The sequence below is a fragment of the Hemibagrus wyckioides genome, linkage group LG14, assembly GCF_019097595.1.
Source record: "Hemibagrus wyckioides isolate EC202008001 linkage group LG14, SWU_Hwy_1.0, whole genome shotgun sequence".
NCBI classification, from domain to species: Eukaryota; Metazoa; Chordata; class Actinopteri; order Siluriformes; family Bagridae; genus Hemibagrus; species Hemibagrus wyckioides.
The window spans coordinates 1,004,396-1,020,484 of record NC_080723.1 but is presented as its reverse complement, the minus strand read 5'-3'; the positions used below and the strand labels follow the sequence as shown (position 1 = coordinate 1,020,484).

The 16,089-nt window shown below is 41.0% G+C and overlaps 2 protein-coding genes across 4 annotated transcripts; one reads left to right on the top strand and one right to left on the bottom strand.

Moving 5' to 3' along the window:
- The first annotated feature begins 634 nt into the window (after positions 1 to 634).
- Positions 635 to 10,647, top strand: man2c1 (mannosidase, alpha, class 2C, member 1). 2 transcript variants are annotated; one of them, XM_058408247.1, is made up of 26 exons: positions 635 to 923; positions 1,346 to 1,471; positions 1,557 to 1,680; positions 1,765 to 1,835; positions 2,392 to 2,569; positions 2,688 to 2,877; positions 2,980 to 3,086; positions 3,996 to 4,106; positions 4,305 to 4,397; positions 4,547 to 4,663; positions 5,508 to 5,603; positions 5,688 to 5,833; positions 5,969 to 6,092; positions 6,187 to 6,308; positions 6,387 to 6,472; positions 6,623 to 6,772; positions 7,067 to 7,149; positions 7,240 to 7,334; positions 7,434 to 7,538; positions 7,659 to 7,815; positions 7,902 to 8,045; positions 8,126 to 8,235; positions 8,307 to 8,386; positions 8,471 to 8,613; positions 8,690 to 8,793; positions 10,109 to 10,647. In XM_058408247.1, exons 1-26 carry the CDS (start codon positions 901 to 903, stop codon positions 10,215 to 10,217), a joined length of 2,994 nt encoding a protein of 997 aa, XP_058264230.1. In that variant the 5' UTR covers positions 635 to 900; the 3' UTR covers positions 10,218 to 10,647. The 2 variants fall into 2 exon arrangements, with proteins under 2 accessions (XP_058264230.1, XP_058264229.1); XM_058408246.1 differs by having other exon boundaries at positions 635 to 1,100.
- neil1 (nei-like DNA glycosylase 1) lies at positions 10,423 to 14,670 on the bottom strand. 2 transcript variants are annotated; one of them, XM_058408250.1, is made up of 10 exons: positions 13,919 to 14,668; positions 12,940 to 13,059; positions 12,625 to 12,733; positions 12,461 to 12,545; positions 11,469 to 11,590; positions 11,346 to 11,373; positions 11,182 to 11,243; positions 10,935 to 11,082; positions 10,680 to 10,849; positions 10,423 to 10,562 (listed from the first exon to the last, which is right to left on the bottom strand). In XM_058408250.1, the coding sequence occupies exons 1-9, from the start codon at positions 14,368 to 14,370 to the stop codon at positions 10,749 to 10,751; spliced, it is 1,227 nt and encodes a 408-aa protein (XP_058264233.1). In that variant the 5' UTR covers positions 14,371 to 14,668; the 3' UTR covers positions 10,423 to 10,562; positions 10,680 to 10,748. The 2 variants fall into 2 exon arrangements, with proteins under 2 accessions (XP_058264233.1, XP_058264232.1); XM_058408249.1 differs by lacking the exon at positions 10,423 to 10,562 and having other exon boundaries at positions 10,745 to 11,082; positions 13,919 to 14,670.
- Positions 14,671 to 16,089: the final 1,419 nt, after the last annotated feature.

The window sequence follows — 16,089 nt, the reverse complement described above, 5'->3', positions numbered from 1 at the left end:
TGACCCTAATTAGGAATAAAGCGGGTATAGAAAATGGATGGATGGACAGACTATCTAAAATTAGGTAGTTTCCGTAAACTTTTATAAACAATTTTACAGAGAAAAGTCCATTTATCGTAGTTACAGCTGAAACGCAGCAAACCAGGGTCTGCAAAATATACTTCTGACTTTGACCTTGCATCATTGCCCAGAGTGTCCAGTGTCAGGCATGCCCTCTACAGCCTTTTCTGACCCTTTAGGGGCGAACTCCTAAAAGCTTCCTATCATTTAAATACAGCACTAGGTAGGGTTCAGTGGACATTATGTTATAGAGCCCTAATGTGGGGCTGACCTCAGCCTTAAAAGTAATGATTACATTCAATTCACGTTTTATGACACGTTAATCTACTCACTTTGAATAAGTCTTTTTTTAAGTCATTCAAATTTTGTGCCTTTTTTAAATTAAAGAAATAAATAATTCTAAATCATTCAAATCATGTCACTTTTATTTAGAAACGGCACAAATGTTTAAAAGAGATTTATTCAAAGACAATTTGAAGAAGCATAAGTTTTAGACGGAGAATGATTATTATGTCAATGTTTAATTAAACTGGAACCCTCTCTGATGCACCGTGCTTTTATTCTGAAATGTTCTGTCTCGCTTTGATGACGCCATCACCACTAGACGGCGCAACAATTCCTCGGTTCTTCATTTAATACTTTGTTTTTCATGTTTAAACAAACAAACAAACAAACAAACCCTGGAGTTCATCTTCCCAGTTCATCGTCCCAGGATGGAGTGTCAGTGTTCTGTAGCCACATTACAAACCCGAACCGTGCATGTCGTGCTGCAAAAAAACCAAAACGAAGTCCAGACGATAAACTGACCCAAACTTCCGGTATCTGTCTGATCGGTCACTGATGAACAGGGTTTGGAGTCTCAGGTTATTAAATTTATCACGGGTCATTTTCTCTCGGTTGTGTCAAAGCTTTCACATCGGACCAGATTGATTTTTAAGCATGTTTCACCGGCCAGTGCTTAAAAACAGACGGACTCTTCTGGAGAGGGCAGAGAAGTTTATTTCTGATGTCTATTTCACCGACTGCAATCTCAGGGGCAGGTGTGGAGCATGGTTGTGTCCAGTTCTGTTCTGTCCTGTCCAGTTCTGTTCTGTCCAATTCAATGAAATTTTCAAATTAATAAAATAAAGAAGAACGTTTTCTAAAGATTTGTTTTAAACGTTTGGAAGAACGCCATTATATTATTAATGTTAGAAGTGTCCTCTGCGATGTCCTTCTGATAACTCTTGTGATTTTATTCATTTACAGCAGTAATGCTCATAAAACTTTATTACTTTCCTTCCAGACTTTATGGAGAAAGCTGTGCACTTGAGTCTCTCTCGGTGTTTCAGACTGCGAGACGAATCCCGTACTCCGAGGCAGTTCTGCAGAACTTTCAGCCCTGCGATGTTGGGGATGCTTTTGGACCCACGTAAGGTTCACCTGCACTTAAGGTTTTTTTTTATGTGGCATGAAAATGAGATAAATTTTTACAATGATACTCATTATTATGGCAGGTGGTGGACTTGCTGGTTCAAACTTGTCCTAAAAATTCCAGATGAGTGGAAAGGGAAGGAGGTTCATTTGAGATGGGAAAGTGATGGAGAGGGAATGGTATGGCGAGATCAAGAACCAGTCCAGGTAAAAGGTTTTGGAAGAACCATCACTCGCAAAACGGGTAGTCGTTACTCTGTCTGAACTTTTACAACATTCAAATTTTCTTAGGGTTTGACCAAAGAGGGTGAAAAGACGAGCTACGTCCTGACCGAGGGCCTGAAACAGAATGAACCCCACAGGTTAGTTATGATCCTGTTAATAGATAAGGAAAGAGACGAAGAAGCCTTTTTATTATTGGCACACGTACATTACAGCACAGTGGAGTCCTTTTCTTCACATATCCCAGATAAGGGAGTTGGGGTCAGAGAGCAGGGGCAGGTAAGACGCAATACCCCTGGAGCAGAGAGGGCCTTGCTTTATTGCCCAGCAGTGGCAGCTTGGTGGTCCTAGGGGCTTGAACTCTGATCTTCCAAGCAACAACCTTAACCACTCGAGCCACCACCATCAGGAGAGAACGGACAGATGAAGAAATTAAATTTATTTCTAGATTAGTTAAATTAAAGTTTTGGGAACATGAATTGTAAACTGGCAGCGTGCACTACCCCTCTGTTTCTCTCTCTCTCTGTCTCTCTCACTCTCTCTCTCTGTCGGTTTTTCTCTCGGTCTCTCTCTCTCTCTGTCTGTCTCTCTCTCAGTTTCTCTCGGTCTCTCTCTCTCTCAGACCTGATAACATGTCTTTTCCTTCTGATTTTGCCTTCATCAGTCTGCTTTGTCTTTGTCATGAATGTGTTTCAGCATGACCCTGTATGTGGAATTAGCGTGTAATGGATTATTCGGTGCTGGAAACGGTTCCATGATAGCCGCCCCAAACCCGAACAGGAAGTACACTCTCCATAAGGCTGAGCTTGTAGTTTTTAATAAAGATGTGCAGGAGCTTCTCACTGACTTTGAGATGCTTGTGGATATTGTGAAGGTAAGAGACACTGTACAAATACCATCATGACATGACTGGATAACAGTGAAGATATTAGAGTTGACTGTTTATCAAAACTCTGAGGTTTTGGCTTATTAATTCTTCCACTTGAATTCAGGTGCTAGGTGAAGGAGACCAACGTGGATATCAAGCTTTGTTTACAGCAAATGAGATGGTAAATCTGTGTGACCCAACCAATCCTAGCACTTTCTCTTCAGCCCGAAACCTGGCTCATAAATTCTTCAGTCAGAGGAATGGACAAAGCCAACACATTGTACATGCCATGGGCCACTGTCACATTGACACAGGTTTTAAACTTTACTTCATTATTTCTTAATAAGTGTTGATTTAGGTAGAGAAGAGGACTACAATTCACATTTGATGCTGATGGTGTTTGATTTTGTCTCCAGCCTGGCTGTGGCCATATGAAGAAACCATCAGGAAATGTGCACGCAGCTGGGTCACAGCCATCCGCTTGATGGAGAAGAACCCAGAGTTTATCTTTACTTGCTCCCAGGTATTTAAATATCTCCTCTGCTTTACAACTTACATAACATACAAAATAATACACAGATACACCAATCAGGCATAACATTATGACCAGTGCCAGGTGAAGTGAATAAGACTGAGTATCTCCTCATCATGGCCCCTGTTAGTGGGTGGGATATATTAGGCAGCAAGTCAACATTTTGTCCTCAAAGTTGATGTTAGAAGCAGGAAAAATGGACAAGCGTAAGGATTTGAGCGAGTTTGAGCAAAAGGGCCAAATTGTGATGGCTAGACCATTGGATCAGAGCATCTCCAAAACTGCAGCTCTTGTGGAGTGTTCCCGGTCTGCAGTGGTCAGTATCTATCAAAAGTGGTCCAAGGAAGGAACAGTGGTGAACCGGATACAGGGTCATGGGCGGTCAAGGCTCACTGATGCACTTGGGGAGAGAAGGCTGGCCTGTGTGGTCGGCAGCAAAAGGGGGGACCAACACAATATTAGGCAGGTGGTCATAATGTTATGCCTGATCAGTGTATATACAGTACATCTAAATATGCAATATACACACTCTTAGTAAAAAAATTCTCAATAATTCTTTTTAGAATCTTTCCTTATCTAAAATTACTCGCATCGACCAATTGCAGCACCTAAATCAGGAGATTCACAAATTTCAATAGAATCAAGCATCGAAGTACTGAAGTCAGTCTAGATTTAAGCTAAATTACTTTCATCCACATTCACACACCCTACACACACTCTACTCTCAGGCAACTCTGCTGGCAGATGAGAATAACTTTTTTATAATTGAAGCTAAATAACGTTTTTTTAACTTTTAAAAGCTTGTTTTTTAAAACCATTTCTGCTGTAAAGGTCTTTAATGTTGTCTCAGAGGCACAGACTAAAGCTGGAGAATTCATTAATCTGTGTTTTTCATTCCAGGCACAGCAGTTTCACTGGGTGAAGAACTGGTATCCAGGCCTTTTCTCCCAGATCCAGCACTTTGTGCAGAAAGGACAGTTTATTCCAGTTGGAGGCACCTGGGTGGAGATGGTGATGATTTAACTTTATTCAGTTATTCAGCACAGAAATGTTAATGAAATCCCCCCAAAAATGCTAAACATACATAATTATTATTCTCTGACAAATCAGGTACAAGGATTCCAAAGAGCTGTGATGTAATGCTTTTTATTACAATAACAGATTGCTTAAAATAGAACCTGATGCAGTGTTTTGTTTCTTTTTAACCAGGATGGCAATTTGCCTTCTGGAGAGTCTATGGTCAGGCAGTTTTTAGAAGGACAGAACTTCTTTAAAGCAGAATTTGGACAATACTGTAAAGAGGTAAGTTTAGAACAAACTGTAAAGCAGCTTTCTTTCCATTCTGAGGGAATATTAACTATCATGCCTTTGTCTTACAGACACTTTCACAATGAATCCTTACCGCTCTCTGGGTCTTATCTTCATCTCTCCGTCCTCTTATTTCCTCACAGTTCTGGTTACCTGATACATTTGGCTACTCTGCACAGCTCCCTCAGATAATGCAAGGCTGTGGCATCTCTCGCTTTCTCACTCAGAAGCTAAGCTGGAATCTCATTAACACTTTTCCTGTAAGTATTGAAAGTGTGAATCCTTTTTTTGGACACCTGACCATTGCACCCCATTGTGCATTTTTAACAGCACCATTCCAGATTTAATCCAGAATTAATTGTGGTAGATTAGTGGTTAAGGTTCGAATCCCAGGTCCATCAAGCTGCCACTGCCCTCTGTCTCTCTGTATAAGAGAGTCTGCCAAATGCCAGAAATGTAAATGTTTCCTGAGAAGGCTTCCTACTAGATCAGAAGTGTCCAATCTTACCAGAAAGGGGTAGTGTAGGTGCAGGTTTTCATTCCAACCGGGCAGAAGCCACACCTGAGTCTATTAAAAGTCAAGATCAGCTGATTAAACAGGGGGAGATTTGACTTCTGCACCCACACTGGCCCTTTAAGGATAAGATTGGACACTCCTACACTAGATTATGAAACATGACAGTCATTGGGCACTTCCTTTCCAGTCACTTATGACAGTCATTGGGCAAGGAGCAGACAGCACTACAGGTCATCCCACAGGTGTTCAGAAGGGTTGAGGTCAGGGCTCTATACAGGACAGTTCTTCCACAGCAACCTAAGCTCACCATGAATTTAAGGACCTTAATTTTTGCACAGGGGCATCCATACTAGATCAGGTTCAGGAACAGGTTTCAGTTCCAGTGAAGGAAAAGTGTAATGCTACAGCATATAAAGTCAGCTGATACAAGTGTGCTTCAAAATGTGTGGGAATAGTTTCAGGAAGGTTCACCTACAGGTGTTATGCTCAGGTGTATTTTAGCTTATGTTGCTGGTCCACAATGGCATAATTATCTCTTTCACTCTTGATCATAACGTCAATGCTTTATTAAACCCCCTTTCTATCAGCACAACACTTTCTTTTGGGAGGGCATTGATGGATCCCAAGTGTTAACTCACTTCCCACCCGGGAACTCCTATGAGATGAAGGGAAAAGTTGAGGATGTGAGTGAACATTTACTATAAAACTATTGATAATGGCTCCCTCTAGCGGTCAGTTTGATTCATTCTTCTCACTGTGTTTCACAGCTAATCAACACCGTCAAGAACAACAAAGACAAAGGGCGAGCAAATCACAGCGCGGTGCTGTTCGGGTTTGGTGATGGAGGTGGTGGACCTACCCAGGTCATGCTGGACCGCTTACAGCGTGTGCAGGATTCAGATGGTCTTCCCAGGTTATTTCCTGCTCCATGAGTTCAAGTGAAAAAGACCTGCTTCCAGTACCCTAGTTATAGCAGAATGACAGAACTGACATGAGCATCTTCTGCAAGTCCTGCTCTGATTAAAATATCTGAATGTTTATTTATCAGGGTTCAAATGTCCAGTCCAGATCGCCTCTTCTCTGAACTTCAGGCTGATTCTGGCCTCCTGTGTACCTGGTCTGGTGAGCTCTTCCTCGAGCTGCACAATGGCACATACACTACTCAGGCAAAGGTATGTGGTCATCTATCCGAAGAACACTAGGTAGGCAGATGCTTATTCTGTTCCATGAGACCTAAGGTGACCACAGTGCATGTTTGTGTCACAGATAAAGCTAGGGAATCGCCAGTGTGAGGCCCTGCTGCATGATACTGAGGTGGCCAGCTGCCTAGCAATGTGTAAAAGCCCAAGTTTCATATACCCAGCAAAAGAGCTTCAAAACTCATGGAGGTAAGTCCTAGACAGATGAGATTGTGTGACCTGGACTCATTTAGTAACTGGATTTAATGTCTTCTGATTTTCTTGTAGGCTTCTTCTGCTCAACCAGTTTCATGATGTCATTCCTGGCAGCTGCATTGAGATGGTGGTGGAAGATGCACTAAAATACTATGAGGGTACTCTTTAGCATCCATCCTGTAAAATATTATTATTTCCTGTAATGTATGTGCCCAATTTAACATTGCTAAATAAATCGATGCGACTGTTGGTTATTTTATTAATGAAACCAAAATCAACAGTGTTTTTTTTTTTTTTTTTAAATCAAGAAATTCAAAAGACTGGCTCCAGACTCCTGCTTTCTGCCTGTGATGGACTAAGATCTAGTCCGCAGATAGGAGCGGGCTCCAGGACAGCAGTTCTCAACACACTCTCTTGGGAGCGCACTGAAGTGGTAGAAGTGCCAGAAGGAGAGCTTGGTACTCAAACCTGTGGTGTTTTCACTTTCGCAATCATTGTTAGCAAATCCTGCTTGCAGTCAGGCGTTTGATTTAGACCTTTATGTTCTTCTGCTCCTTTCTTCCTGTTGTGCTAATGGTTTAAAACAGTCACCATAAAATGTGCCAGGCTTCTGTCACACATGAGTGCTTTAGATAAAAGTCAACTTTCCACATTATGATAATCGCTATAGACTCAAATGGTCCATTCACTGAGACTGACAGCAGGCGGCACTGAATAATAAATCTTATCTCCTCTGCACCTGTTTTCCTCAGCCCTGGTGAAAGCACCTAGCGTAGGAGTAGCTCCGCTCACAGAGTCCGCTGAGCCAGCGTCCGTGGTGTCTGTAACAGTGCAGGTATTGTGTTCTGGAGGACATGTTTCATTACAGAAATTTGTTTACACCCACACACCATAGCTTTGATGCCTGACTCTCTCTCGGTTACAGCCCGATGGTAATGTCAGAATGGAGAATGGGCTTTTGAAGGCTGTCTTGGATAAAATGGGCCGTTTGATATCCCTGCTTCATGTGCAGACAAACAGGTCAGGTCAGATGAATTAGAATCTCTCTGATTGGAGCAACTGCATATGAATCATTTGAAAGATTCGAAAGCATTTATGTATTATGTCCTTTGATGATAGAGAGTCCATTTCTGAGGGCTGTTTTGGAAATCTGTTTGTGTTGTTCGAAGACATTCCTTTATACTGGGATGCATGGGATGTGATGGACTACCATCTTCAGACCAGGTCATTTCTAAACACATATCATCCTATCAGCTCTTATTAGCATTGTAGGATCTAACACAGTGCTAACACATTTGCGCAGTCCACCCTGTATGGTGTAGATGATGCACATTATGTTTGTAGGAAGCCTGTAGTGGATGTGGCACAGCCTGCTAAAGTGCTGAGCTCAGGAGGGCTGCGAGGAAGCGTGACCTTCTCCCTGTGCATCAGCGGGAAGAGCAGCATCACTCAGGAAGTCATACTGGATGCCAACTGCCCCTACATCAAGTTTAGTACAAAGGTGAAGAGAACAGAACTCATGATTAGTGACCGCATAACTTTTGATTCCATCATTCCCATGCTTAGTGGTGAGAAATGTTTTTTCAGGTGGATTGGGGAGAGGCACACAAATTCCTCAAGGTGGAGTTTCCTGTGCAGGTTCGCAGTTCCAGTGCTACCTACGAGATTCAGTTTGGTCACCTGCAGAGACCTACACACAGAAACACATCCTGGGACTGGGCTCGCTTTGAGGTGAGTACACACTTGTCGTTAGAATGTATTAAGCCTGTGGATCATATTTTCATATTTTTCTCTTTCATTCATACCTCTAGGTGTGGGGCCATAAATGGGCTGATCTCTCAGAACATGGCTTTGGTGTAGCTCTTCTGAATGACTGCAAATATGGTCATTCTGTTCACCAGAATGTCCTGACCTTATCATTGTAAGTCCGCGCACTTAACGAGGCTTGTGTCCTTTTAAGAAACTTGTTTAAAACCTCTTCTTTCCCTTCAGACTGCGAGCACCAAAAGCCCCTGATGCCAATGCAGATATGGGGCATCATCAGTTTACATACGCAGTCATGCCACACAAAGGTAGGTCCATACAAATTCTCTAGGCATTATTAAAATATATCTAAATCTATAAGGTATATCTTTCATGACTTTCTGGCATTTCAGGCTCGTTTCAGGACGCATCAGTCACACAACACGCCTACAACCTCAACTTTCCGCTTCGTCTGATTCCTGACGTCAATATCGGCAATCCCTGGAGCGCATTCAGCATAAGCTCAGCAGCGGTCATCCTGGAAACTATCAAACAGGTAGCTGGGCATGTTTGTCTGAATTGTTTCCTTTCCAGTCTGTCTGTGCTGAGACCCTGTCATCTGTCATCCACAGGCTGAGGGAAGGAAGAACATCCTTGTTGTCCGTCTGTATGAGTCTTATGGGAGCAGTGTGACTGCTGTCCTGTCTACATCCCTCCCAGTGCGAGAGGCTTGGCAGTAAGTTTGGGTTTATGGGTACAGGATCATATTAAAAATTTAACATCTTGAAAACTAAAAGCACCTCTGAACTCTTGCAATGTGTATGTCCAAGGGGTATTAACGTTCTATTTTAGCACTAAAAGCCCTTCATGAATAAATAACTACAGCACATAGACATAAACAAAGTGTTTACTTTGTTAACTGGGTGCATCTCTTAGGAGGGTCATTTACTTAAAAAAGTGTCATCTTAACTGCGTCATTTACTTAAAACAAGAAAAGAATAAGGTTCCAGCTCATATTACAATTACCCGGAAACAAATTAGTCATTTTCAAGTCCTTTTACACATCGACAGGAAATGCCCTTTTTAGAACATACATTGTTTAATGATTTATTTAGCCTTCGTTACCAGCTCCAGATCTCACAGTGAGGAACCCCTTTAGTACTGGAGAAAAACAGTAGTTTATAATATTCTAACTATTTACTGGAGCTTTTCAAACCAAAAAACCCATTTTTATTAGAAATTTTGCTCATCGAGTTATAATTTGCCCCATCTCCTGGATATACACTTTATTGCCAAAAGTTTTGGGACGTCTCCCTTTCCATGCACATGAATGTAATATGGAGTTGTCCCGCCCTTTGCAGCTATAACAGCTTCAACTCTTCTGGGAAGGCTTTAAGAATGTGTTTATGGGAACTTTTGACCATTCCTCTAGAAGTGTATTTGTGAGGTCAGGCACTGATGTTGGACGAGAAGGCCTGGCTCACAGTCTCCACTCTAATTCATCACAAAGGTGTTCTATGGGGTTGAGGTCAGGACTCTGTGCAGGCCAGTCAAGTTCCTCCACACCAAACTCACTCATCCATGTCTTTATGGACCTTGCTTTGGTCACTGGTGTGCAGTCATGTTGGAACAGGAAGGGGTCATCCCCAAACTGTTCCCACAAAGTTGGGAACATGAAATTGTCCAAAATGTCTTGGTATGAAGCTGAAGCATTAAGAGTTCCTTTCACTGGAACTAAGGGGCCGAACCCAACCCCTGAAAAACAACACCTGAACTCAATGATCTGGAGGGCTGTCCCAAAACTTTTGGCAATATAGTGAACAGTACTTCACAAACCTTTTAAATAATTTAAAGTATTTTCAAATAAATATCATGCTAGTAATAAACATTTTGATGTTTGTATTAGTGATCTGTACTTCCTGTCTTAAGAATTTAGTCTTTAAAAGATCTTAATAGCAATTGCTCATATAGGTTGTAATGACACTGTAAAGACACTGGCCCCCGGTTTATGTTACTACAACTAAAAGGTTTCTCCTTTTTTTTTGGACCAGTTGTGACCTGTTGGAGCGCCCCGGTTGTCCGGCTGCACTCACGGACTCTGAGATTTCCCTCACTTTTAAACCTTTCCAGATCATCTCACTCCTGCTGCAGCTACACTGAGCTAAACCTGTCAGCAAATGCAGAAGTCTTGAGATTTACACAACTGGTACAAATAAATACAATTTTTTTTATTCTGTGATTTATTTGTAATTTCTTAAATGTTTAAGTAATAATTAATAAAATCGGCTTTTTGAATGATTAATATTTTGTTTTTTATTGCAGTATAGCGTAAAATTGTCATGTCCACAATAATACACTGACAGTAAAGATTTTGAATATAAGGGTTTATATAATAAAAATACAGTACATCTACTAAACAAGTGTTCTGTCACATAAAGAAAGTGATAGCTCAGTGGTTAAGACTTTAAAATACCGGTCAGAAGGTTGGACCCCTGAGAAACTGCTCTAAAAACAAAACAAAACAGATAAATGTGTTAAAAATATAAAATGGTAATTAACATGCCAAGAAATAGCTGATGTGAACCAGACTGTCCCTCTATAGTATAGTATTTCCATACTTACAGACAGCTGCCTGTTGATCCAGCAGTTTATTACATGTTTATTTATTATTTTATATTAAAGAAGCCGCTCCTAAGCAGTTCTGCTGCTCTTCCTACGAGGTTTGCTGGTGGCCTTAGCTTTAGTGTTAGCTTTTTGTCTTGTTGTACTCTCAGCTTTGGTTTGTCGTAGCCCTGAAAAGAACCAGTGATTTAATTACAAATGGTGGTACTGCAATGACCAAACTGAAACGTATGACCACAATATGGTGGCAGTCACCCGTTGAACTGCGCGTGTTTGGTCTTTTTCTGTCAGCTTCCGCTCCTGCTCCAGTCTTGCTGGCATTCTGTCGTCTGGCGCCACTCTGTTTCTTAGCCACATCCTTCACCCTTTTTCCAGCCCCTGCTTCCTTCTTTACAAGCTTTTCCTATAAAATACTCTTTAGTTCTCCTTCTTTGTTTTACTCGCATTACAGTGTATATGTGTGCTATTATTACTGCAGTTGATAAACAGGGAAGCGTCTCACCTTTCCTGTGTCTGTATAGACATCTTTCTTTATTTTTCTCTTTGCCTTGGAAGATTTGAACCCTAAAAGTTAACAGCATGAATTATAGCATTGACTTGTCCTGAACTATATCAGTGATAGTTAAATAAATGAAATTAAATCACAGCTTAAACACTTTAAATTACCTTTAGGGGCCATTGGACCAGGAACATCCTGAAAAGTGTGAAAAGAAAAAATACATACTTATGAGATCAATTTAGCTGTACTATTGCTGAGTATTTACTTTAGAACCATTTACAGTTCCTCACCTTAAACCATATAGTTCTTCCATTGTGGTCTCTTAGTGAATTCATCCCATCAACGCTGTAACACTGCATCCAGGACATCAATTCTGTGTAATCTCTCTTCTGTGGGTCATAACCTTTTCCACCTAAACAATAAAGATAATTAAAACACTCGTGATATTTAATCTGAATTTTTATTTCACTCAAAAAAGTCACTTCAATTATATATTTTGATGCATCTGCTTGAAGAAATCATATATTTTACTGAAACAACCTAGGAACGTTTATATTTAGGTTAGTCTGCCTAGGTCTAATACATTGCTGGTTAGGCATGAATCCATTTCTTACAACTTGATAAAGATTTGGTTTAATTACATTCTTTAATAATGTGTATGACTGGGTATGCAGTATATTGAAATATATGATCAGTTGAGTTTGTGATGTGACTGCACAGACATCATCATCATCAAAACAGAGAAGAGCCCTTACACACTCTGTACAGATGACAGCAAGGCAAAATTCTAAATATGTCTGAATGACTTAATAAAGTAGACAGTAATAAAGAATTTAGTCAAACGTATCTAACAGAGCAGACTAATGTTAGGCTCAACAGCTGAGTTGAGAGAAAGAGAAAGAGGTGTGTTGACCTGATCATCAATTATCTATCATTTCCCATTCTTTAAAATTAGATAGATATATTTCCCATAAGTAGGCTGCAAATGTAAGTGGGCAGTCCTTCAGTGGAATGAAACCTTAAACTGCTGTTTAATATATTTTATTTAGTCATCTTAGTCTCGAATTTGTTCTTATGTATGTGCACCACTTTGGACAACTAGTTTTGTTTTAAAAGAGGTTTATAAACAAAACCCTCTTACTAAAAAGCTATAATTCACCATATAATTCATGTTACTGAGACACATGCAAAAAAAACATGTAAAACTTCAACCATGTGGAGGTTTTTTCCCCAGACCACACATACCCTAAATAATACAAGACTCTTTGATGGATATTTTTACCCAGATTAACCACTTCCAGTGGTACAGTGTGACAGAGAGAGAGGAGATCTTGACTCTCAGTTTTCTTCTCATCCACACCAGCTTTCTGAACACGAACAAGAACAAAGCCGTTATTGTATTTTAATGTATGACCGATTCATGACGAAGACATTAATCATCATCACCTCTTCCACGTCTGTGCCAGGCTCCTCTTTAATGTTCATTGTCTCTTCATATTGTGGTTTGAGTTCCTCCAACACAGTCCTTGCTTTCACAAAGGGAGGAATCTTTAATCTGAAACAATAGGCCAAGAATGTCACTGTGTTCTCATACACAGACTGCAGGTCTTGGGCCGTCAAGGGGGAAAGGAGATGCAGGCATGCAAAAAAACTCAAGCATCATAGATTTTATATAATATTTAATGGAAGTGCAGTATTGAATGCACAGATTACAGTGCATTTGTGGATCAATATTAAGTAGCAAAGTCAGTAATAAATAACCTGTACAGAATCTCTGCTCGAAGGTAGTTACCGATCCCGTTGAAGTACTTCTGATTTAGAAGAGCCTCACACACCGGCCTGTCGAACGCCTTGTCTGACAAATTGGACAAAACATTCTCCCTGAAAAAAAGAAGAATGAATATACTATATACAAAGATAGTCTTTGTCACTTGAATTTAAAGACCCATAAAATGACTAGAGAGCCATAACGTGATTCTGCAGGTTGATGTATAGTCCTATATGATCTAAAGAGCATTTAACTAGATGAACACAAGACTCCTGAAGAATGGGTCACTAAATGTTAACTGTTTGTCCAGATGTGACAGTCTAAAATTAAAACAACAATATATAAACAGCTTTTATTTCTAGATACACAGATCAGACATAACATTATGACCAGTGCCAGGTGAAGTGAATAAGACTGAGTATCTCCTCATCATGGCCCCTGTTAGTGGGTGGGATATATTAGGCAGCAAGTCAACATTTTGTCCTCAAAGTTGATGTTAGAAGCAGGAAAAATGGACAAGCGTAAGTAATTGAGCAAGTTTGACCAAAAGGGCCAAATTGTGATGGCTAGACCACTGGATCAGAGCATCTCCAAAACTGCAGCTCTTGTGGGGTGTTCCCGGTCTGCAGTGGTCAGTATCTATCAAAAGTGGTCCAAGGAAGGAACAGTGGTGAACCGGAGACAGGGTCATGGGCAGCCAAGGCTCACTGATGTACGTGGGGAGTGAAGGCTGGCCCGTGTGATCCGATCCAACAGACAAGCTACTGTTGCTAAAATTGCTGAATAAGTTAATGCTGCTTCTGATAGAAAGGGGTCAGAATACAAGGTGCAGGATGGGTCAGGGCTGTTTTGGCAGGAAAGGGGTGGCCAAAACAATATTAGGCAGGTAGTCATAATGTTATGACTGGTCAGTGTATATACTGATATATAAGACTTTACTAGCTAACAGTAGTTAAAGTGAACAGCTGGCACCTGAAGCTCTTGTACTCCAACATAACACAGGGGCCTCGGTCTTTCTGCCAGTGTCCATCAGGCTGCCAGCTGCCAAACCTGCGGACATCGACGAAGCTCAGCACTCTCTGAGGATCCTCCTTGGTGTAAAATCGCAGATGGGCATGTTTTGGGAGATCTGATTTCGTAGTGAAGGTGAAATTGCCAGACATCCCAAACCGGAAGACCACATCCATGGGCGCCTGGTTCAGTCCTGATTTGCTGTCCTTCCGTTGGTCAGTTTTGATGGGAGTGAGTGTGAGTCGAACTTCTTTCCCTCTGGACGTGGCTCTGATTTGGTAAGCCTCGCTATTAAAGTGAACCTCGGCTCCTTTACTCACCTCAGACTTCTCCACAGAGCCGGAGAAAATCACCCCTGCACATGCTGTGTTCACGAACACACTGGCCAGGTGCAGCTCAGGACCCTCGGGCATTGCGATGTGGACGTTACTTCAGATCAGCTGGATATTAATGGCGGACTTAAGTGAGGTCAAAAAAAATCCCCAAGTAAACGGTTCGAGTCGTTTGGCTTTACAAATTATTCCTATAACTGAGTGCAAAAAGAGATAGAGGATTTAATCCAGTTCAGGTTGTGGCACAATTATGCGATATCTCTAACAGCTGTAGAGGATAAAAATCAGCTAAAATATTTCTTTACTGTCCCTTCAGAAAATATACTTACGATACTTTCCAAAACACCGCCATGTTTCTGAAGCGGGAGGTGAGGGCTGATGGGAGATGTAGTTAAACAGGCTCTGGGCTCAGCGGTCAGACCCTCTCTGAGGCGATTCTTCAACAAAGTTCGAATGAATAAAATAGCCTCAAGTTTATCTCTATCTGTTGTCCGATAACACTACACCGACAGGTGATTTATTCCTCACATCCCATAGCGGTGTGCAAACGAGCAAAATGTTTTACATTTATTAATGACTGACATGATAAATGTATATATTCACCCACTATATTACCAAAAGTTTGGTAATATATATATATATATATATATATATATATATATATATATATATATATATTATATAATAATATATATAAATAATATATATAATATATAACATTTGGATTTCTGTAAAGCTGCTGTGTGATACTATATTGCCTAAGGTTTTGGGACACCCCTCCAAATCATTGAGTTCAGGTGTTTTTCAGGGGTTGGACTCGGCCCCTTAGTTCCAGTGAAAGGAACTCTTAATGCTTCGGCTTCATACCAAGACGTTTTGGACAATTTCATGCTCTTTGTGGGAACAGTTTGGGGATGACCCCTTCCTGTTTGGTGTGGAGGAACTTGACTGTCCTGCACAGAGTCCTGACCTCAGCCCCATAGAACACCTTTGGGATGAATTAGAGTGGAGACTGTGAGCCAGACCTTCTCGTCCAACATCAGTGCCTGACCTCACAAATGTGCTTCTAGAGGAATGGTCAAAAATTCCCATAAACACACTCCTAAACCTTGTGGAAAGCCTTCCCAGAAGAGTTGAAGCTGTTATAGCTGCAAAGGGCGGGACAACTCCATATTACATTCATTGCATTATAGGAGTGCATGTAAAGGCAGAAGTCCCAGTTTTGACCTGGCTCGCAGTCTCCGCTCTAATTTGTCCCAAAGGTGTTCTGTGGGGTTGAGGTCAGGACTCTGTGCAGGCCAGTCAAGTTCCTCCACACCAAACTCACTCATCCCTGTCTTTATGGACCTTGCTTTGGTCACTGGTGTGCAGTCATGTTGGAACAGGAAGGGGTCATCCCCAAACTGTTCCCACCAAGTTGGGAGCATGAAATTGTCCAAAATGTCTTGGTATGAAGCTGAAGCATTAAGAGTTCCTTTCACTGGAACTAAGAGGCCGAGCCCAACCCCTGAAAAACACCTGAACTCAATGATTTGGAGGGGTGTCCCAAAACCTTAGGCAATATAGTGTATATATTACAGTTTATAATTATATTATATAATATTTATCCGGATTATTCAAGAATATTTTAACATGTATAGCCTGTAATCAACCTGATTTGTTCTGTAATTCACAGAGAAACTCAAGGCTAAAAAAGCAACTATGTTTTCGATCATCGAGGTTTAAAACAATCCTCCTAAAAACGATAATGCTGGTGTCTGGATCATCAAAGTTCAAAAATAATATGTTTCGAAGTTCAAA

Bases quoted from the DNA above. Each gene is read 5' to 3' on its own strand.
- man2c1 (XM_058408246.1), top strand. From the start codon at position 1,000: ATGTTTCACCGGCCAGTGCTTAAAAACAGACGGACTCTTCTGGAGAGG. The intron at 6,309-6,386 runs GTAAGTCCTAGA...ATTTTCTTGTAG, and splicing joins GAGCTTCAAAACTCATGGAG to GCTTCTTCTGCTCAACCAGT. The intron at 8,236-8,306 runs GTAAGTCCGCGC...CTTTCCCTTCAG, and splicing joins AATGTCCTGACCTTATCATT to ACTGCGAGCACCAAAAGCCC.
- neil1 (XM_058408249.1), bottom strand. From the start codon at position 14,370: ATGCCCGAGGGTCCTGAGCTGCACCTGGCCAGTGTGTTCGTGAACACA. The intron at 13,060-13,918 runs GTGCCAGCTGTT...TCTTTTTTTCAG, and splicing joins TTGGAGTACAAGAGCTTCAG to GGAGAATGTTTTGTCCAATT. The intron at 11,244-11,345 runs GTAATTTAAAGT...GTTAACTTTTAG, and splicing joins TGGTCCAATGGCCCCTAAAG to GGTTCAAATCTTCCAAGGCA.